The sequence below is a fragment of the Vulpes vulpes genome, chromosome 14 (assembly GCF_048418805.1).
Source record: "Vulpes vulpes isolate BD-2025 chromosome 14, VulVul3, whole genome shotgun sequence".
NCBI lineage: Eukaryota > Metazoa > Chordata > Mammalia > Carnivora > Canidae > Vulpes > Vulpes vulpes.
In genome coordinates this window covers 21952816-21975444 of record NC_132793.1, presented here as the reverse complement: position 1 = coordinate 21975444, position 22629 = coordinate 21952816, and the positions used below count along the sequence as shown (strand labels likewise).

General features: G+C 39.3%; 1 protein-coding gene across 8 annotated transcripts in view; it reads right to left on the bottom strand.

Annotated features, from left to right (window-relative positions):
* Window positions 1-590: 590 nt before the first annotated feature.
* RBL1 (RB transcriptional corepressor like 1) overlaps window positions 591-22629 on the bottom strand; it is a 60536-nt gene continuing 38497 nt past the window's right edge. For 6 of the 8 annotated variants that reach the window (XM_026009736.2, XM_026009737.2, XM_072735924.1 and 3 more), the window contains 6 exons: window positions 19261-19437; window positions 17181-17252; window positions 15057-15147; window positions 7002-7150; window positions 4308-4472; window positions 591-2083 (listed from right to left, as the gene is read on the bottom strand). In XM_026009736.2, coding sequence (XP_025865521.1) covers window positions 1913-2083; window positions 4308-4472; window positions 7002-7150; window positions 15057-15147; window positions 17181-17252; window positions 19261-19437 — 825 coding nt within the window. In that variant the 3' untranslated portion in view covers window positions 591-1912. The remainder of the gene's footprint in view (window positions 2084-4307; window positions 4473-7001; window positions 7151-15056; window positions 15148-17180; window positions 17253-19260; window positions 19438-22629) is intronic. The other 2 variants (XM_072735922.1, XR_011996922.1) reach the window with 2 other exon arrangements.

Sequence of the window (22629 nt, the reverse complement as noted above, 5' to 3'; positions counted from 1 at the left end):
AAAAAATTTTTTTTATTTTAATTTTTTAAAGATTTTATTTATTTATTCATGAAAGACAGAGAGAGAGAGAGAGAGAGAGAGAGGCAGAGACACAGGCAGAGGGAGAGGGAGAGGCAGGCTCCACGCAGGGAGCCCGATGTGAGACTCAATCCTGGGACTCCAGGATCACGCCCCCGGCCAAAGGCAGGCGCTACAAGCACCATCTAGAACAAGTTCTAAAATGTTTTCATCAACTCAAAAGAAAACACTATTCAAGCAGTTGGTCACTCCCCATTCTCTTCCTAGCTTTTAAATTACACTAAGGTATTTTAAATATAAGAAGCAGGTATTTGAGGGACGCCTGGGTGGCTCAGTGGTTGAGCGTCTACCTTTAGCTCAGGGCATGACCCAGGAGTGCTGGATAGAGTCTCTCACAACAGTCTCCCTGCATGGAACCTGCTTTTCCCTCTGCCTATGTCTCTGCCTCTCTTTCTGTGTCTCTCACGAATAAATAAAATCTTAAAATAAAAAAAAGCAGGTATTTGAGAAGGTATAGGTTCTAGGTGGCTGCACAATTGCTTATAGTAATGCAGAAAAGAGCACAAATACAGTTTCTTTCAATATCTCAAAAACTCTAATGTTTTATTAGCTATTTTATGTACACTGATATCATGTCTTAAAAGCTGAAAAAACATATGCAGAGCTTCTTATATAGTCAATGTATAACTGCTCATGTATGTTTTCCACATTAATAACGAAGATGAAAATGACACAATAGTTAGAGCTACATAAAAATATATACAAGGACTTCAGACAAGTTTGATGTTATTTGGTTTACAACATGTGTAGATACTACACAAAAAAATGAGGATGTAATTTTCAGAAAAGTAAAATGTGACCAAAATCACTTTTCTTAAAATTTAAAAATAAAATTCCTGACAATTACAAATTTACAGCCAAATCTTAGACTAAATTGAATTAGCCAGGGTTAAACATAAGTTAAACATTTTGTATTTAAAAAAATAAGGTTTGTAGTTTAAAAAACATACATTTCATAGCTTTCTCAAAATTAATTAAGAATGGTTTATCCATGTCCTTCCAGATTCTGGAAACACATTAGAAAAAGTGAATATTGAACAGCTGATTCTTTGGAAAGCTGCACCCAAGTACCCCTTTTATTAGATTGTGACATCAGCTAAGAGCGCTTATGGTTGGAAAGCAAGGAGTTTAGTAATGCATGGGCTGAGGTACAAATCTGCTTATGCTCAAGGAGAAAGGGCATGAGAAGGGAGCCAGACAACCCAGAATGGTAACAGCACCTGTATGTGAAGTTGCCCAAATGGGTCAGAGACAAGCTATTGTATCATCCTTTGGCCCAGGTGTTAAGGGAGCCAATCCCTATTCAATATACGTATATTATTTTTTAAGTAATTTCTATGCCCAACATGGGGCTCGAACTCATGAATTTGAGATCAAGAGTCTCACATTCTATCAGCCAGGTGCTCCCCTACTCAGTATTAAATCGAGAACAGAGATATCTCAAAGCATGTTTACCAAAAACAGATGATTTACCTTCATGTTACAAAGCACAGGAGGAAACATTTGATTATTTTCAAAAGTGAGCTAAAAAATTATGAGGTATCTCCTTACTTCATCTTAAAAATTAAGCCAAGAAACAGATATTTTAAAAATTCTATAACTATTAAAATGTTTAAAAGGCACTTGAAATAATTGCTTTCCAATCCAACTCAAAATACACTGTCAACTACATTTTGGAAAATTGTAAAAAAAAAAAAAAAAAAAAAGCACATAATTTTGGTGCAATTGTTAACTCAGTGATACTTTCCATCTACAGGGCTGAAAGTTTTGAAGGACAGAGCCCCAACTTTCTGCCATCTCAAAGTGCTTTTTATCATAGAAACAGGAAGGGCATTCAATGATTTGCTCTCTCACTGACAACATCCTGTAGTCGTTTAAGCAAAACATCATCATTTTCTTGACAGAGGCGTTTGGCAGGTGATTCCGCATCACCATCGATGGTTATTGCTCTCTTCTTGGTTCTTTGTTCACCCTGCCGTATCATATTGTTGATATCTTTCAAACTCTGCAAAAATAGAGGACACATGTGAGTAAAAGGGGAAAAAAGAGGAAATAGCAGCAAAGCACTAAGCTGTTTTTTCCTGCACTTTATCCAAAGCTAAACAGTAGGGTAGAGAATTTATTTTTTTAAGATTTTTATTTATTTGAGAGAGACTGAGCGTGTGAGCATGAGTGGGGGAGGAGCTGAGGGAGAAGAGCAGAGGGAAGGGAAAAGCAGGCTCCCCGCTGAGCAGGGAGCCCAATGTGGGGCTCGATCCCTGGACTCCAGGATCATGACCTGAGTCGAAGGCAGCCACTTAACTGACTGAGCCACCCTGGTACCCCGAGATTTATTTTTAAAAAATTTTTAAGTAATCTCTACACCCAACATGGAACTTGAACTCACAACTTGAGATTAATAAGAGTTGCATGCTCCACTGACTGAGCCAGCCAGGCAGGCTCCCCAGAGATTATTTTTTTAATCTAGGCCAACCTAAAAAGGATGATTAGAACACATCTTCTATTGGCTTTAAAAACTGGATTTACCCTATTAGGAATGCAACTCTCAAGCCTTACCCTAAAACCTACTGAATCAGATACTCTGGGGACAGGTTCCAGGAATCTATGTTTAATCAAGCCCTTCAGGTGATTCTAAACTCCCTTAAAGTTTGAAATCCTCCTCCTAGAGCGATGCTTTTTAAGCTTTAATGTGCTTATTAATCATCTGTGGATCCTGTTTATTTTTTTTTTTTTATTTTTTATTTTTTTAAATTTATTTATGATAGTCACAGAGAGAGAGAGAGGCAGAGACACAGGCGGAGGGAGAAGCAGGCTCCATGCACCGGGAGCCTGATGTGGGATTCGATCTCGGGTCTCCAGGATCGCGCCCTGGGCCAAAGGCAGGCGCCAAACCGCTGCGCCACCCAGGGATCCCTGTGGATCCTGTTTAAAATGCAGATTCAGAATCAGTAGGGCTGGCTTGAAGCTTGAGATCCTGTTTTTGTTTTTAAGATTTTATTTCTTTATTTGACAGAGAGATAAAGAGCACAAGCAGAGGGAGCAGCAGAGGGAGAGGGAAAAGCAGGTTCCCTGCTTAGCAGGGAGTATGACACAGGGGTTGATCATAGAGCCAAAGGCAGATGACGAATGAGCCACCTACGCACCCCTGGGTTCCTGCCTTTTTTTAAACATGCTCCCAGGAGATGTTGATGTTGTTGATCTATAAACTACATTCTGAGAGCAAGGCCTTAGAGAAGTGGTTCCTGAATGCTGTGGATCATAATTGTCAAGTGAACCATCCTGCCAGAGCTTTGGGATTCAGCAGGTCTATCAGATAGCTGTGTTCAAGAAGCACCCCTGGTGATTCTGATCTATGGTACTGATATCACTGCCTGATAAGTCAATTGGTCCCATCGTTGATTTCATGCAAGAATCTCTTCTAAAAATCCTTTCAGGAAAACCAACTTCTATGAAGAGGAAATGCAGGTCTGTGAAGTATTATATTTTAGTCAGGTTGGCTTCTGGAGACATACTAAACATATCTGCTTGATAGCTTTTCAAATGTCTGAAAACAACAATCATGTAACTATGACATCTTCATCACTGCATGGAAGTTAAGATGGGAATAACCACAGAACTGTCTGTATAAATATGAGAAGGCCTCTATTTTCAGACTTTTCACTATCCCATTCATCAAATGAACTTTTACTTCCAAAGCCTTTCTTTAAAGTTAATATTCCTTGTGTCTGACCAGTTACAACTGCTGCCTTATATGTCCTTTCTCAAGATCATGCTTAAGCAGGGAGACACACTGGAGTCTTGCGGTGACTTCTCCAGTATCATATCGATAGTAATGTATCAAACTATCTCAATTGAACATACTGCTCTTGATCACAGGAAACCTGCCACAGTAACAGTTCATATTTATTGGTAGTAACTTTGCAGGCAAAGAGCAAGATTAAATATTACCTTTTTTTTTTATTAAAAGATTTTATTTATTTATTCATGAGAGACACACAGAGAGAGAGGCAGAGACACAGGCAGAGGGAGAAGCAGGCTCCATGCAGGGAAGGGAGCCTGACGTGGGACTTGATCCTGGGTCTCCAAGATCATGCCCTGGACTGAAGGTGGTGCTAAACCGCTGAGCTACGGGGGCTGCCCAAGATTAAAGATTACTAACTATTAGTCTGAAATCCAGTTTTTAACACATGAACATAGGTTGTTTTGGAGTAAGTTTGTGTGCACCTTACCTTAGAAGGGCTGCCATTGAACTTATATAGCAGAGCACTCCTTGGTGTAAGGCCTGACCCATTCTTATGTGGGGAAACATAAATGGAGTGTTGCTGGGAAACGCGGCGTGGTGAGCCTGGTTGTTGCTTAATATGTGGAAAAGGAGAGAGAGGTGGAGCTTCCATCTGAAATAACCAAAAGTAAATTTTTGTAAGGTTAAGTTTCTTTTTGTGAGTCCCCACCATATTTTTATTCTTTTTTATTTTTATTTTTATTTTTTATTTTTTATAAGTAGGCTTCATTCCCAACATGGGGCTTGAACTCACAAACCCAAAATCAAGACTTGCATCCTCTACCAAATGAGCCAGCCAAGCACTCTCATAGTTTTATTCCTATTGACATTTCTTTGTTAGGTGTCAGCTATACTATAAGAGTTTATGGCTGAAAAAAGTAAAGACGTGGTCAATTACTTCTTTGTTTTTCAACAATTACTAACAAATAAACTAACGTTTATTTCCATGCATCTTTTAGGAACTCCTGAAGAATTCTGAGACACCCAGAAGTGGTAAGTCAGCAGCATAGGAACCTCTTGTCCATGCAAAGAAAGTAGAAGCAAAGTAATCAATGTCCTAACACAATAACAATCTCCCTCTGTCTCTACACACACATACACACAGACATACACACCCTATAACCAAAGCAGTAGCAGAGAGGGAAAAAAAAAGAGACAGCACTCTATGAATCAGGAGGATAAGTCCAACATGGAACAAATCTGTTACTGAAATGGTTAAGATTTTATTTTATTTTATTTTATTTAAATTTTATTTGTTTATTCATGAGAGACACACAGAGAGAGAGAGAGGCAGAGACACAGGCCGAGGGAGAAGCACGCTCCATGCAGGGAGCCTGATGTGGGACTTGATCCTGGGACTCCAGGATCATGCCCTGGGCTGCAGGCTGGCGCAAAACCACTGGGCCACCAGGGCTGCCCTGATTAAGATTTTATATTGGGGGATCCCTGGGTGGCGCAGTGGTCTGGCGCCTGCCTTTGGCCCAGGGCGCGATCCTGGAGACCCGGGATCGAATCCCACATCGGGCTCCCGGTGCATGGAGCCTGCTTCTCCCTCTGGCTGTGTCTCTGCTTCTCTCTCTCTCTCTCTGTGACTATCATAAATAAATAAAGAAAAAAATATTAAAAAAAAAAGATTTTATATTGAAATGTGAATGACTTAGAAATAGAATTAGGGGAGCAGGTACTATACTTTCCTTTTTTAATTTTTTTTAAGATTTTATTTATTCATTCATGAGAGACACACAGAGAGGCAAAGACATAGGCAGAGGGAAAAGCAGGCTCCTTGAGCCTGATGTGGGACTCGATCCCAAAACCCTGAGATCATAGCCTGAGCAAAGGCAGACACTCAATCACTGAGCCACCCAGGTGACCCTGGAGATGGCTCCTTAATTAATAATTTCACTCATCATCTTCACTTGAAACTAATAAACCAATTTTTTAAAAAAAATTTTTTAATTTTATTTATTTATGATAGTCACACACACACACAGAGAGAGAGAGAGAGGCAGAGACACAGGCAGAGGGAGAAGCAGGCTCCATGCACCGGGAGCCCGACGTGGGTTTCGATCCGGGGTCTCCAGGATCGCACCCTGGGCCAAAGGCAGGCGCTAAACCGCTGCGCCACCCAGGGATCTCCTAAACAAATTTTTTTTAAAGTAGGCCCCATGCGCAGTGTTGAGTCCAACATGGGACTTGGACTCACAACCCTGAGATCAAGATCTGAGTTGAAATCAGGAGTCAGACACTTAAATGAGCCACCCAGGCACCCCTAATAAAACTAGTTTCAATTGACTAGTGACAGACATACTCATGATAGGGGGAGGTGGAACTGATGGAACTGAATGAACAGTCATGGCCTCTGAGAATAGTCACAGGCCATATTCCTTAAAAGGGACAAAGACAGAAATGTAAAGAGAGATACAAAAACACATATATGGCTACTGGCTAGATGCAGTTTCGACTATGTCCCTCTACAACTAATGTCCACTCTCCTGGGAAACAACCTCAGCTTATACGCTGGTAATAGTTTTTTGTTTTTTAAAGATTTATTTATTCATGAGAGACACAGAAAGAGGCAGAGACACAGGCAGGGGGAGAAGCAGGCTCCACGCAGGGAGCCCAATGTGGGACTCAATCCTGGGACTCTAGGATCACACCCTGAGCCCAAGGCAGATGCTCAACTGCTGAGATACCCAGGCGTCCCAACATTGGTAATACTTTTACAGGCATTCTTGTACTTCCAAATCTGCACAAAAATATCTTAGTGTTGCCTCTATTAACAATTCAGGCCTATTTATGTCCTTTTCTCTGTATCTTGAGCAAAATAGTTATCTCGTATATAAATATAACAACAGAAATCAAAAACAAGAGAAAAAAATTACCAGAATTGTTTTCATTTTTCCATATTCTCATCTAGTACTTGCCCGTATTATAACGTAATTCCCCGCAACATAATCATAGTATGGATAAAATTTCCATGATTTCCTCTGGTCTGTGTTGTATCACTGTCTTAATCACTCTTTGATTAATTACTAGCATTTTTTTCCCTCTTATTATATCAGTGGAAATGCTTATCTAGTAAACTCACAGTAATCCAACTATGACTACAAATATCCATATAGTAGTAAAATATAGAACGTACCACATGGTCCTGATTTGACAAATCGTATTTCAGTGCAAATGACTTCACTCTTGCTACATATATTGTATTGTAAAATTTGATAAGATCACCTCTTTCCTCTTTCACTGGTCCACTGGAACAGTCAGGTGTTTTTGTAGCATCTTCCAAGTCTGTTAAAAGAATTCAGTGTTAGAACAGATGCACTTTATTTATTTATTTTTTTTGTTGGAGTTCAATTTGCCAACATAACACCCAGTGCTCATCCCATCAAGTGCCCCCCTCACTGCCTGTCACCCAGTCACCCCCACCCCCCGCCCACCTCCCTTTCCACCATCCCTTGTTCGTTTCCCAGAGTTAGGAGTCTCTCATGTTCTGTCTCCCTCTCTGATATTTCCTACACATTTTTTCTCCTTTTCCCTTTATTTCCTTTCACTATTTTTTATATTCCCCAAATGAATGAGACCATATAATGTTTGTCCTTCTCCGATTGATTTATTTCACTCAGCATAATACCCTCCAGTTCAAACAGATGCACTTTAGTATATATATAGATCTGAGTTACAACTCTCTCTACAACAACAAAAAAGTAAATACAAATCTCTATGTAAAGCAATTCATGTTTTTATTTTTTAAAAGATTTTATTTATTTATTCATGAAAGACACACACACACACACACAGAGAGAGAGAGAGAGAGAGGCATAGAGAGACGGGCAGAGGGAGAAGCAGGCTCCATGTAGGGAGCCCGATGTGGGACTCGATCCCAGGTCTCCAGGATCACGCCCTGGGCTGAAGGCGGTGCTATACTGCTGATCTACCCGGGCTGCCCAATTAATGTTTTTAGAAAGGGTTCAGAAATCTATCTATATTATGTATAAATTAAATTGGAATCTTGAGAAATGCAAGTATGTAAACAGGCTACTACTCTTTTTCTCTAAATATTACTTCAGCAAGAATGTTTTTACAACCATACCTTTCGAGCTCATGGTCACTGGTTGCCAGAGGGCACCAGCCCTGGGTGAGGGTTTAGCTAAATTGACCTCCAACATATGGGTGGCAATGGCAAATCATGAGCTCTGGGTAACAAAAGGCCTGCAGATAGTCATAATGGCTCTTTGAGAAAGGTGGAAAGACTCTAAAAGGTAAAGCATATCCTCATAGATGAAGAAAGAAGCAAGATGAATTGCCTGTATTTATTTTTCTGTAATACATGGCAGGTAAGAAGTGTTCTAAGAGCCTTATTTTCCCCAAGCACAACAGGAACCTTGGTGCTCAGTTTATAGATAGTTTCCTAGGTTATAAAATGATAGCTTATCTTGAGGTGCTTTACTATTTATTGTGTAACTCTGGGACAGCTTATGATACCATGCAGAAATTTACCCTACTCTTTCTTTGCAAGAGTATTACAAACCATTACAAGACAATTACAAACCATTCTACTTGAACATGTAAGAATCATCTGCTTATGGGAGCTAAGAAAACCACTGAAAATTGAAAATAATTCAGCAGGGCAGCCCTGGTGGCGCAGTGGTTTAGTGCCACCTGCAGCCCAGGGTGTGATCCTGGAGACCTGGGATCGAGTCCCACATCAGGCTCCTTGCATGGAGCCTGCTTCTCCCTCTGCCTGTGTCTCTCTGCCTCTCTCTCTCTCTGTCTCTCATGAATAAATAAATAAAATCTTAAAAAAAAAAATAATTCAGCAAAGGGACACCTGGGTGGCTCAGTCAGTTGAGTGTCTGCCTTTGGGTTAGGTCATGATCCCAGGGTCCTGAGACTGAGCTCCATATCAGGCTCCCTGCTCAACGGTGAGCCTGCTTCTCCCTCTGCCCCTCCCTGTCCCCATGCTCTCTCTCAAATAAACAAACAAAATCTTAAAAAAAAAAAAAAAATCAGCATAAAGGAGTGCCCGGGAGGCTCAGTCAGTTGAGTGTCCGCCTTTGGCTCAGGTCATGGTCTCAGAGTCCTGGGATCAGCAGCTTAGGGCTCCTTGCTAAGCTGAGGGTCTGCCTCCCCTATATCCTCTCCCTCCCTACTTGTGCTCTGTCTCAAATAAAGACTAAAAAAATAAAAATAATTGAGTATATGAAGAAAAGTTTTTTTCCTTTTTTTTTAAGACTTTATTAATGGAGAGAGAGAGAGAGAGAGAGAGAGAGAGAGAGAGAGGCAGAGGCATAGGCAGAGGGAGAAGCAAGCTTCATGCAGGGAGCCCAGCCCGATGCTGGACTTGATCCTGGGACTCCGGGATCAGGCCCTGGACCAAAAGCAGATGCTGAACTCCTGAGCCACCCAGGATTCCCTGAAGAAAAGTTTTTTTTTTTTTTTTTTAAGATTGTATTTATTTATTCATAGAGACAGAGAGAGAGGCAGAGACACAGGCAGAGGGAGAAGCAGGCATCATACAGAGAGCCTGACGTGGGACTCGATCCAGGGTCTCCAGGATCATGCCCTGGGCTGCAGGCGGCGCTAAACCACTGCGCCACTGGGGCTGCCCTGAAGAAAAGTTTTCATTCTCATTTTAGTATATGTGCTGCCGAAGCGAGTAAGTTTTTATTCTCAATGCACTAGACTGCAAACACTGCAGACATAGATAAAAGCACTACAAAGTACTTTTAAAAAAGCCAAAGAGCCAAAGGCATCTTAGGAAAACTAGAAAACTCAAGCATGGTCCAAGGGCCAAGCAGCCCCATTGAATCAGAAATCTCAGTCACAATTTGGATATCTTTTTCACTCTTGTGTTTTTCAAAATTAATTTTTAAAAAGATTTATTTATTTGAGAGAGAGAGGACACATGCACGAGCCGCAGGAGAGGGAGACAATCTCAAGCAAACTCTCTGCTGAGGAACCCAACATGGGGCTTGATCCTGTAACCCTAAGATCACAACCTAAGGTGAAATCAGAAATTAGACACTTAACTGACCAAGCCACCTGGGCACCCCTTGACTTTTTTTTTTTAAGTTTATTTATTTTTAGCAATCTTTATGCCCAGTGTGGGGTTGGAACTCACAACTCTTGAGACCAAGACTCACATGCTCTTCTACTGAACGAGTCAGGCAGCCCTTTTGCTATTTTTTTAAAATTCAAATTTTATTATTATTATTTTTAAAGTAAGCTCTATGTCCAACATAGAGCTTGAACTCATGACCCCAAGATTAAGAATCACATGCTCTACCAACTAAGCCAGCCAGGTGCCCCTCTTGCTATTTTGAAGGATCTCAATAGCTGGGAAAAGGCTATACAGTCAAATAAGTTCAGGAAATGCTGCATATTATATCCTCCTCTTGGAAATTCAGAATCCATGTTAGAATATTAAAGGCTCTGAGAAGTCTTGCAGTTGGAAAAACCATTTATTTTTAAAGATTTTAAATTTATTTATTCATTAGAGACACACAGAGAGAGGCAGAGACACAGGCAGAGACAGAAGCAGGTTCCCTGTAAGGAACCCAATGTGGGACTCGATCTGGACCCTGGGATTATGCCCTGAGCCAAAGTCAGATGCTCAAACGCTGAGCCACTCAGGCATCTCTAAAATCATTTTTTTAAAAGATTTTATTTATTCATGAGACACAGAGAGAGATGCAAGCTCCCTGAAGGGAGTCTGATACAGGACTCGATCCCAGGACCCTAGGATCACGCCCTGAGCCAAAGGCAGATAGATGCTCAATGGCTGAGCCACCCAGGTACCCTTAAATTAAAGTCTTAATTAGGAGATGGAACTTATGAAAGACTGCAGGAGAGATGGGGATCAAAGTTTTGCTTGCCTGGTGCTATAACTGTTACAAATATGTTTTCTCCAGAGAGTAGAAGGGATCTCTATCTGATATAATTTGAGGTACATTTTTGATAAGTATTTTAAAAAATTTTTTAAAGTTTTAAAATTTATTTAAGTAATCTCCATACTCATCATGGGGGTTGAACTCATGATTGTGAGATCAAGAGTTGCATGTTCTTCTGAGCCAGCTAGGTGACCCTGATAAATAAATAAATAAATAAATAAATAAATAAATATATATATATATTTTAAAAGATTTTTATTTTTTTTATTTTATTTTATTTTATTTTTTTAACTTTTTATTTATTTATGATAGTCACAGAGAGAGAGAGAGAGGCAGAGACACAGGCGGAGGGAGAAGCAGGCTCCATGCACCGGGAGCCTGATGTGGGATTCGATCCCGGGTCTCCAGGATCGCGCCCTGGGCCAAAGGCAGGCGCCAAACCGCTGCGCCACCCAGGGATCCCTTTAAAAGATTTTTAAAATTTATTTTGCGTGTGAGAGAGAGCGAGTGAGCCCCCCTGTGAGCTGAGGGAGGAGCAGAGAGAAAAAGAATCTCATGTAGACTCTACACCAAGCGTGGAGCTTGGCACAGGGCTCGATCTCACAACCCTGAGATCACAACCTGAGCTGAAGCCAAGAGTCAGAGGCTCAACCAACTGAGTCACCTGGGTGCCCTGACCCTGATAAATATTTTTTAAATGAATCAGTGAACTATTATGGTCTTATAATTTTCCCTACTGCTCTCATGAATAAGAAGAATGTCTTTTGGATTATCATATAATCACTGCCAATTAAATGTGATTAAAAAGCAATTAAAATGTGATTTTATAACCACATTTACATAAATCATCAGTGAATGATACAAATCTTTAGGAGAATAATTATCTGCAGAGCTCTGGAGAGACATGCTAAATTGTTCAGCCTGGATCTTTGGCTTCAGAATTTTCTAAAGATGTAAAGTGAAGTGGAATGGAAGAAGGTAATTGTCCTAGAGTTGCAGGTGGCCACCAATTACAACCATCATGCATGTGGTTTTATATCCCAGGATAACACATTTCATCTAAGGAAAAAGACACTGAGGAAACAGTAGATATTCATTTCTCAGGGAACTGGTTTCAGAGCTTAGGCATACATATCCAAATTATTTGGGAAGCACACAGTGATGAAACCCTCATCCATCACCCCTAAAGGAGCTGCTCAATTGACTGATGATGGTTTCTTTGCACATACTGTTGAGTCTTCAGATTGAGAAGAGGCATATATTGTGATTCTTAACACTTAAAAATGGAGAAAGAAGTAAAATTATTTTAAGATAAAAATAAGAAAGAAGATCAGAATTTATTTATAAATCAAAGGGTGATATGATGGGCTTGACCAGCACAGCAGCACTTCCCTGGAATAAGCATTTAATATTTGTTTTATATTTCTCCTACCATATCCTCATTCATCCTTTTTTATTGCCAGGAATAACAGTGGGCAATAAATATTTATGACTGGCTTTCTGACTGAGAGAGCATTGCTGTTTAGCTCCAGTTATGCAAAAGCTACTGATCATGAGCCAATTTAAAACTTTAGTTGTTTTATCCACTTTAGTGATATTTTGGCAGTTTGCTGGGATTTCTAAAAGGTATCAATATACTCCCAAAAACAAGTAAAAATGTGCTCTATTTATATCTTTATTGTCTGGTGATTGTTAAATGGGTATATAATGTGAAATAAAATCACCTGATTATCAATTTGCATTTACCAATGTTATATATTTCATATGAAAACAGAATTTTGGGGATCCCTGGGTGGCTAGGCGGTTTGGCGCCTGCCTTTGGCCCGGGGCCTGATCCTGGAGTCCCGGGAGTCCCACGGGCTCCCGGCATGGAGCCTGCTTCTCCTTCCTCCCGTGTCTCTGCCTCTCTCTCTCTCTCTCTCTCTCTCTATGTCTATCATAAATAAATAAATCTTTAAAAAAAAAAAAAAAGAAAACAATTTTTGTCTCATGAGAGAATCTGCTTTTCAGGTTTTTTTTTTTAACGTATGACCTAGTCTTCAACATTTCGAGTATTTTATTTTTCAATTTTATTTTTTAAGATTTTATTTGTTTGACAGAGACAGCACATGTAGGGAAAGTGGCAGGCAGAGGGAGAAGCAGTCTTCCTTCTGAGCAGAGAGCCTGATGTGGGAGCTCAATCCCAGGACCCTGGGATCATGAACTGAGCTGAATGCACAGGCCTGACTGAGCCACCCAGGCACCCCTGAAAGTTTTATTTAACTAATCTCTACACCCAACATGGAACTCAAACTTACAACCCTAAGAGTCACACATTCCTCCAACTGAGCCAGCCAGGCACCCCTAAAGTATTTATTTATTTTTGAGAGAGGTGTAGAGAGAGAGAGAGAGAGAGAGAGAAAGGTGGGGAGGGGCAAAGGGAGAGAAAATCTTTAGCAGGTTCCATACTCAGTGTGGAGCCTGAGGTAGGGCTCAATCTCAGAATCCCGAGATCATGACGTGAGCTGAAATGAAGAGTTGGATGTTTAACTGCTTAACTGACTGGGTCACTTTGGTGCCCCCTACAAAGTACTTTTTTTTTTTAACAAAGTACTTTTATTTTTTTTAAAAGATTATTTATTTATTCATAGAGACACACACAGAGAGAGAGAGAGAGAGAGAGAGAGAGGCAGAGACACAGGCAGAGGGAGAAGCAGGCTCCATGCAGATAGCCTGACGTGGGACTTGATCCAGGGTCTCCAAGATCACGCCCTGGGCTGCAGGCGGCGCTAAACGGCTGCGCCACTGGGGCTGCCCTACAAAGTACTTTAAAAAAAAGAATATGGGGCAGCCCAGGTGGCTCAGCGGTTTAGCGCCGCCTTCAGCCCAGGGCGTGATCCTGAGGACTGGGGATCGAGTCCCATGTTGGGCTCCTGCATGGAGCCTGCTTCTCCCTCTGCCTGTGTCTCTGCCTCTCTCTCTCTCTCTCTCTCTCTCTGTGTCTCATGAGTAAATAAATAAAATCTTAAAAAAAAAAAAATGGCCTTAGAGAAATTAGCTTCTGAAGAAAAAAAAAAAAGACATTTAAAATGAAATACTAATAAAATACAATAAATTTTCTATTGCTTAAAAAATAATAAATAATAGCTGTTACTGAGGTCTTATTTTATTTTTTTATCTTTATTTTTTTAATTTTTATTTATTTATGATAGTCACAGAGAGAGAGAGAGAGAGAGGAAGAGACACAGGTAGAGGGAGAAGCAGGCTCCATACACCAGGAGCCCGACGTGGGATTCGATCCCGGGTCTCCAGGATCGCGCCCTGGGCCAAAGGCAGGCGCCAAACCGCTGCGCCACCCAGGGATCCCCCTGAGGTCTTACTTTAAACAGATCTGGTGTTAAACAGCACACACATATCATTCTTTGTAATCCTTAAAACAAGCCACTGAGGAAGTATTGTAGTTTTCAACATGCTGATATAATACACTGGTGTATTACATTTGTGTTACTTAGATTAAGCTATAATCTGGGTCTCTTAAATTTTCTTTCTCTCTTGGTTTAAGATTTTATTTATGAGAGAGAGCGAGTGCAAAATATGTAGGGGAGGGGCAGAAAGGGAGGGGGAGGATAAGCAGACTCCACACTAATCGAGGAGCCCCATGTGGGCTCAACCCCACAACTCCAAGACCCTGAGATCATGACCTGAGCCGAAATAAAGAATTGGCCAATCAACTGAACCACGTAGGAGCCCCTGACGTTTTCTAATCAATAATACCAGTCTGCGTAGTCCATTAACATAATAATGAAGAATGCATAGTCCATGAGTAAATCACTGTTTTAATCAGGAAGCTCATTCCCAATAAGTGGCTACTATAAGGGTTTCTATTAGGCATATCTCAATCAAAGGCCAATGCTCTGCTAATTAACATAGTCAATGTCAGAAATGAGTTTTTATTGATGAAAATCGTTTATTATAAATGCCTAATGCTTAAAATAGGCACATGTTGGGGAAATTAGGAGTATTTACCTATTTATTTAAAAGTTCTGGGAAGCCTTCTATATGTTTTACTAACATATGTAACTTAAATGTGGAATAGCTTCTAAAACACAACAGGTGAACACGTTAATGGTTTCAATTTATACCCTCTCTGGGGAGGGAAGCACCTGACCCATATTTATTTTAAACTTGTTTTTTCCCTAATGCATTCACATATGCATTATCCATCCCACCTACATCATTGCCTCCATATTGTCTGACACCCACTGTGTTATGTACAATGTAATCAAAGGTATGCTACATATAGATTATTAAATTGGGCAACTTACCACAATCTGTCATTTCAAAATCACCATTTATGTTTTTATTGTATGCCACAACTTCTCTTGGAATACTTTTCAATAGTACACTTCTATAGACCTATAGGTCAGAGTAGAAAAAAAGGACTGCTATGTCAGAGAGGCACAAGTTAAGCAAAACCAAAATAAGAACAAAATAGGTTACCAGTGAAAGGGTATTTGTCTGTATGGGTGATAATCAAGGGCAAGGGGTTGTTAGCCTGGCAAATGCAGATTACGGCAAACATCTTAGTAGATGGCATATGGAAGCAGAGCCTATCACCTAAACCAAGCCATTGTAGGAGTTTACAAAACAGAAGACTTGAGGTAGCAGATAGCAACTAAACAGTGATGAGCAGGTTTTGTCAAATAAAAGCAACTTCAAATATCTGAGCTTATTATTCTTCCTGTTTTAATTCCTTACATGAGAATTATTTGATCTCATGAAGGCTTGTTTTCCTGCTCCCATCTCACTTCCACCTCCTTTCAGGTGGCACAGGAAAATCTGTTTCCCTTCTTTGCCCTAAATTCTTTCCTACCTCCAATATAGCTGAAAAGCATGACTGATTCTCTGTCATCCTATGAGTATTGGTATTGAGAGGATTTTTAGGAAGCTCTGGGTTGGTCCATTTTAGATCACACTAACTTTGCCTTAATGATCTTTGGGGATAATCTGGACCTCTCTAGGCTCTGTTCCTGAGGGATTTTTCTGAAGGGTCCAGAAACTCTTAGCCTGTCATAGGATATAACAAATGCCTGTACTTGGCTCTTCTAATGTGTGTATTATATCTATATCTAATGTCTGTATCACTGTGTTTTGAAGCTTAGGTAAGGAAGTAAAATTATATGTGGGGCTGTCTTAGAAGGGGGTGTGACTACCAGTACTTGAGCATGGGATATCTGAGCAGTTATCTGTTCCTGAGATGGCAGATCACAAAGGTCAAAAAGAAGGCTATTATGCTCCTTAGAGCACAGCAACCAGGCTCTTTAGTGGTCAAAGCTTTAAGGTAGCTTAATCTTGTGTTCTTCAGCTACAGTAATAGTAATATTATGGAGGCAACAGTCATTAAATACTTACTATGTGCCAGGCCATCACTAGGTTAATATTTTATATTTCCATAGCTGAAAAGTTGTATAGGATTCTCCCCATCACTACTATAAAACAACATTATAAAAAATGCTTGATATCTATTTAAAGATGCAAACATTAAGATTCTTAATAGAAAATAGATGGCAGGGCAGCCTGGGTGGCTCAGCGGTCTAGTGCCTGCCAGGAGACCTGCCTGGAGACCCAGGATCGAGCCCTGCGTCGGGTTTCCTGCGTGGGGCCTGCTTGTCCCTCTGCCTGTGTCTCTGCTTCTCTCTCTCTGTATCTCTCATGAGTAAATAAATAAAATATTAAAAAAAAAAAAAAAGAAGAAGAAAATAGATGGCAAAAGAAGCTTGACTTAAGTTAATAAATCCTTAAATTTCACTGGATTCAAATATCATTAGAGAATCAAGTCTCATACAGTTAAAGATTATTATTATTATACATATTTTTCATTTGATTTTTTATAAAGTAGGCTCCATGCCCTATGGTGGGGTTTGAACTCATGACCCTGTGACTCACATGCTCTACTGACTGAACTAGCCAGGTGCCCCATATTTTTTGTGACAAATGTCCCCATTCAACAAATGAACAAATGAAATAGGAGAATATGTTAACAAGTATATGCAAATACATGGATAAGTGAGAAGCAGCCAATTTCCTGGCTTTTCTGAAACTGTCTTTAGAGTTTAATAGTATGCATTAAACCAAAAACTCTAGGGAGATCCCTGGGTGGCTCAGCGGTTTAGTGCCTGCCTTTGGCCCTGGGTGTGATCCTGGAGTCCTGGGATCAAGTCCCACATCGGGCTCCCTGCGTGGAGCCTGCTTCTCCCTCTGCCTGTGTCTCTACCTCTCTCTCTCTGTGTCTCACATGAGTAAATGAATAAAATCTTTAAAAAAACAAACAAAAAAAACCCCTCTAAAGTAGAGTAAAACTGTAAAAGAAATTTACCTTCTATATGACTTGTCAATAGAGAAACAGTACAAACCTATTTTTGGACAGGAGGAAAAATAATGCAACTCACATGACTATTAGCCTGGGGCTGATTCCTGTAACTTTTCATTATTTCTTGAAAAGTTCTTTCTTCTTTTGTTACCTAAGGAAAATAAAAACTGTATTTATCAATTACTCTTAAAAGAAAAAGGCTCTGAACAAAACTTCAATTATAAGTTGTCATTGAGAGCAGTCTTGCAGAAAGCCGTTTAACCCCAGGCCAGTCCATGACTAAAAACCATTACCATTTATGATATTTACTACCTTTAAAGTTCAGGCTTTGTGGCCTCTGAGAACTCAGCTAATAGTTTTATTAATCAAAAGCACTGATATTGCTATGGTATAACTCTACTGAAAATGCATTTTTTTATAAAAAGAATGATACAAGAAAACTCAGATCTGTGCATCCCCTGCAGTCTCTGATTTTATTAGCTTTTAAAGTACTTATTTAAAAGTAAATTAACCACATACTAAAGGACAGAAAATTTCTTGTGGTGATACACAAGAAAATTGAGCAGTTACTATACGATGAAATTTTTATTTATTTTTAAAGATTTTATTTATTTATTCATGAGAGAGAGAGACAGAGAGAGAGAGAGAGAGAGAGAAACAGACAGAAGAAGAGACACAGGCAGAAGGAGAAGCAGGCTCTATTCAGGGAGCCCAACATGAGACTCAATCCCCAGTCTCCAGGATCACGCCCTGGACTGAAGGTGGCACTAAACTGCTGAGCCACCAGGCTGCCCATGATGAAGCTTTTAATATTTTAGGACAGATTATAGGGTTTCTTTTTTTTTCTTTTGATTATAGGGTTTCTAATGCTTAGCCAGAAAATTTACAGTGGTGGCCAAAAGGAAGAAAATGGATTTTCATCTATAAAGGTATCTTTTCTGGCTTATTTATTATAAAGTTTACTTAATTTACTCCTTCCCTCTACTTAATCAAAGTCCATTACCACTAAACCTTTTCTCTATAATGATGAGCTAGAAATGGCAAAGCCTGAACTCTGATAGTTCTCTGGAAAACACAAATGATTAGTTAATAACATTTATTAGTATTTATTTTGTACAGAGATTTAAAAAAAGCCCTTGAGAGGATAATCAAAAATAAGTCTAAAAACATGTTCTCTGTCTCAAAAAGCTTAAAATTTAGATCTTAACTATGTACATTTACTAGGACTGCCAGTGTGGTCATATGGTTCAGACCAAAGTTATAGGTGATTGTCTCAGATATATCAGAATTTTAAAAAACAAGTAAGATATTATTTTATGATAAAAAACATACAATGTTGTAGCAACTACAAAATAAAATGCTCTTGTAAGGTGGTGCAACAAATCGCTAGAGAACAATGTTATACAAGCTATTTTATGAATTATGAATTCATTAAATTATGAAATAGGAAATCCTAGGTTGCCATTTATTAATTGTATAACTTTGACAAGTTACTTGCAGCTCTGGGCCTTGGTTATCAGCCTACAATATAATGATCATTTTACTGTGAAGTATCAGATGAGAGGTGTCACAGGGATGGGGGTGGCAATGGTGCCGTTCACATTAATAATATGGAGAGCCATATACTACAAATGGTGTCTAAGATCTATTCCAATTTATTTACAACCAATGTAGTCTTATGATATGGGAAAGCTAAAGAAATGGAGTCTAGAGAATAGATACAGTAGCTGGAATTTACTACTTAATTAACAGTGGTGGGCAGTGCTGGCAAATAGCATTTTTTTAAAAGATTTTGTTTATTAAAAAAAAAAGATTTTATTTATTCATGAGACACACACACACACACACACACACACACACACACACACAGAAGCAGAGACACAGGCAGACGGAGAAGCAGGTTCCATGCAGGAAGTCTGACATGGGACTCCATCCTGGGTCTCCAGGATCAGGCCCTGGGCTGAAGGTGGCGCTAAACCACTAAGCCACCTGAGCTGCCCAGCAAATAGCATTTAAGGCAAACTAGTAAGTGCAACAGAGTTTTCTTTTCACTTCGTGCTTCAAATAAAAGCAACTTCAAATATCTGAGCTTTTTCTTCCTGTGAAGAATAAAAGAATGGGAAACTAGGACCAAGAGCTTCCCCTAGTTTATATATTACCTTTGCCATGATGTAAAAGGCACAAAGGAGCAGCTGATCCAAATGTCTGTCTTTCATAAGATCAGGGCAGTGAACTAAAGTAAATTCAAAACATGTCCATATCTTCCTTCGTAACTCATTTGAAACATCCAGTTTTAAACATAAATCACGTAAGCGGACACTTGCCAAATGATAGACCTAAGATGGAAGGTAGTACATTAAGACAAAAACAAAACAAAACAAAACAAAAACAAGTAATTTCTCTAATTTACCTCTTACCATGAACATGGGCTTTGGGCCAAGACTGACAAACACCTAGGCTGTTGATAAATATTATGTAAAATTACATAAAATTTCTGTCCTACAGCAGGAGACCACAGATTGAAGCAAAATTCTCTTTAGAAAACCATCTTAAAGGGGTACCTAGGTGGCTAAGTTGGTTGAGCATCTGCCTTGGGCTCAGGTCATGATCTAGATTCCAAGGATTCAGCCCCGTGTTGGGCTCCCTGTTTAGTGGTGAATCTGCTTCTCCCTCTACTCCTCCCCACTGCCCGTGATCTCTGTCATATGATCTAATAAACAAATAAGTAAATATATTAAAAAATTATTTTGAAAAAGATGTCCTCTGTGTTGTCACCTATGTAAATAAAGTAAGAAGCACTAACTGCAGGATTTACTTGCATAACCATTATGAATACATAATTTTTCAAGTGTTCAGAAATTCCCCACACCTTTTTTTTTGTTCAGATAAAACTGCCACAAAGTCTAAAATGTCAGATAGTAGGGGTGCCTGGCTGACTGAGTTGGTGGAGCATACAATTCTTGATCTCGGGGTTGTGGGTTCAAGCTCCAGGTTGCATGTAGAGATTACTTAAAAATAAAATCTCAAAAAGAAAAGTCATATAATAAAGAGCTAAAATGTTTGACTTCAAGAGTAAGTCAGAAAGCTAAACAATTTAAAAGGCTTCCCCTATGTTCTACATTGTTTCCACAAGCACATAAATGGAATATTAAATTCAGTTCAATGCCTTGAAACCTTTCATTTTTGTAATTTTTTTATTTTTAAAATTATTTATTATTATTTTTAAAAGATTTTATTTATTTATTTATTCATGAGAGACACACACAGAGAGAGAGGCAGAGACACAGGCAGAGGGAGAGGCAGGCTCCATGCAGAAAGCCTGATGTGGGACTCGATCCTGGGACTATAGGATCACGCCCTGAACCAAAGGCAGATGCTCAACTGCTGAGCCACCCAGGTGTCCCTCATTTTTATAATCTTTGTATGAACTGATAGTAATGCAAATGACCAGAAGGTCCATACAAGAGTCTAAAATGGCTTCCAGTCATCCAAGAAACATTATGTTTTACTGTTTTAAGCCTTTAAATTTAAATGTTCAGGGAAAAATACTGAAAAAGAGTCAAATATCCCTTATATAAAAGTATCTTTGGCAGGAAAATAATCCACAAATTAGAGTTTAAAAACAAATGTAAACTATCCAACACACTAATCTGAAAAAAAGAGAGGTGGTTGACTCCAAAGCCACAAGTGATTCATTTTTTTTTTTTCACAAGTGATTCATTTTATAGCAAACTAATTTTCTGCATCCTATCACCTTATTTCTGGTTGAGATGGCCAAGAGATAAACAGAATCCATTTCGGTCAGACAAGTGGGAAAGATGCTAAAACTTTGTATTTGTGATAGAAAATAAAACATGCAGTCCTAATTTAAAAGATTACAAGAAATATGTAATTAAATACTTGTTAAGTATCTTTTACAGAGTTGATCCAATGCATTACAGAAACATATTCTGAAAGTCTTCTGATTTTAACAAAAAATTCATAGAAAATTCCATTCAGGCACAGAATGCCAGTATCACATGGAGTTCAACATAATTAATAGCTGTAATTTATTCAAGGAATGGTTATTTTGAATTCACTATAGACCTGGACACTTATGCTCCTTATAGATATAGACATACTATTCTCTTTGAGGATAAACTTTTCTATGTCCTAATCTCTATCAATATGCTAAAAAAAAGCCAGATTCTGAAATAGATTCAGAATTAAAAATTCAGAACTAAAGTTTTATTTCTGTCAATCTTAGATTCATTATCAAAGACAGAAATCTGCCATTTTGAAAATTAAAAATAGGGAATGGGGGAAAAGCTGCATTTTGAATCTCTGTTTTTAAAACAAGCCTAGAAAGGCACAAAGGGGAGGTAGGATTTGGGGAGTCAGAGTAGAGGAGGCAATGGGAGTAGAGAAAGGGCAAGTCTTTCAAGAATTAATGATGAAGGGCAGCCCCGGTGGCGTAGCGGTTTAGCATTGCCTTCAGCCCAGGGTGTGATCCTGGAGACCTGGGATCGAGTCCCATGTTGGGCTCCTTGCGTGGAGCCTGTTTCTCCCTCTGCCTGTGTCTCTCATGAGTAAATACATAAAATCTTAAAAAAAAAAAAAAAAAAATCTCTTTTCCTCTACCACCAATAATGAATAACCCCAAAATAAAATAAAGAAAGCAAATGCATTTATAATATCATGAATAATAGGAATCAACCAAGGAGGTAAAAGAGTATATAATGAAAACTGCAAAATGCTGCTGAAAGAAACTAAAGATAAATAATAAAACACTGTATGTTAACTAAAAAACCAAACACCCAAAACACAAATAAATGGAAAGATATCCCATATTCGTGGACTTGAAGGCTTAATAATGGTAATAAGATGGGATCCCTGGGTGGCGCAGCGGTTTGGCGCCTGCCTTTGGCCCAGGGCGCGATCCTGGAGACCCGGGATCGAATCCCACGTCGGGCTTCCGGTGCATGGAGCCTGCTTCTCTCTCTGCCTGTGTCTCTGCCCCTCTCTCTCTCTCTCTCTCTCTCTCTGTGACTATCATAAATAAATAAAAATTAAAAAAAAATAATGGTAATAAGATGTCAATACTAGTCAAAGCAATTTACAGATTCAGTGCAATCCCTATCAAAATCCCCATGATGTTTTTTTACAGAAATAGAAAAATCCATCTTAAGAAAAATCCATCCTCAAACTCATGTGGAATCTCAAGGGGCTCTAGATTGCCAAAATAATCTCGAAAAACAAGAACAAAGTTGGAAGGCTCACATTTCCCAATTTTAAAACACACTACAAAGTTCTAGTAATCAAAACAGTATAGGACTACCATAAACACAGAAATTAAGAGGACAGGGATGCCTGGGTGGCTCAGTGGTGAGTGTCTGCCTTGGTTCAGAGAGTGAGCCCTGGGGTCCCAGGATTGAGTCCCACACATTGGGCTCCCTGCATGGAGCCTGTTTCTCCCTCCACCTGTGTCTCTGCCCTCCCCACCCCGTGTCTCCCTCATGGATAAATAAATAAAATCCTAAAAAGAAAAA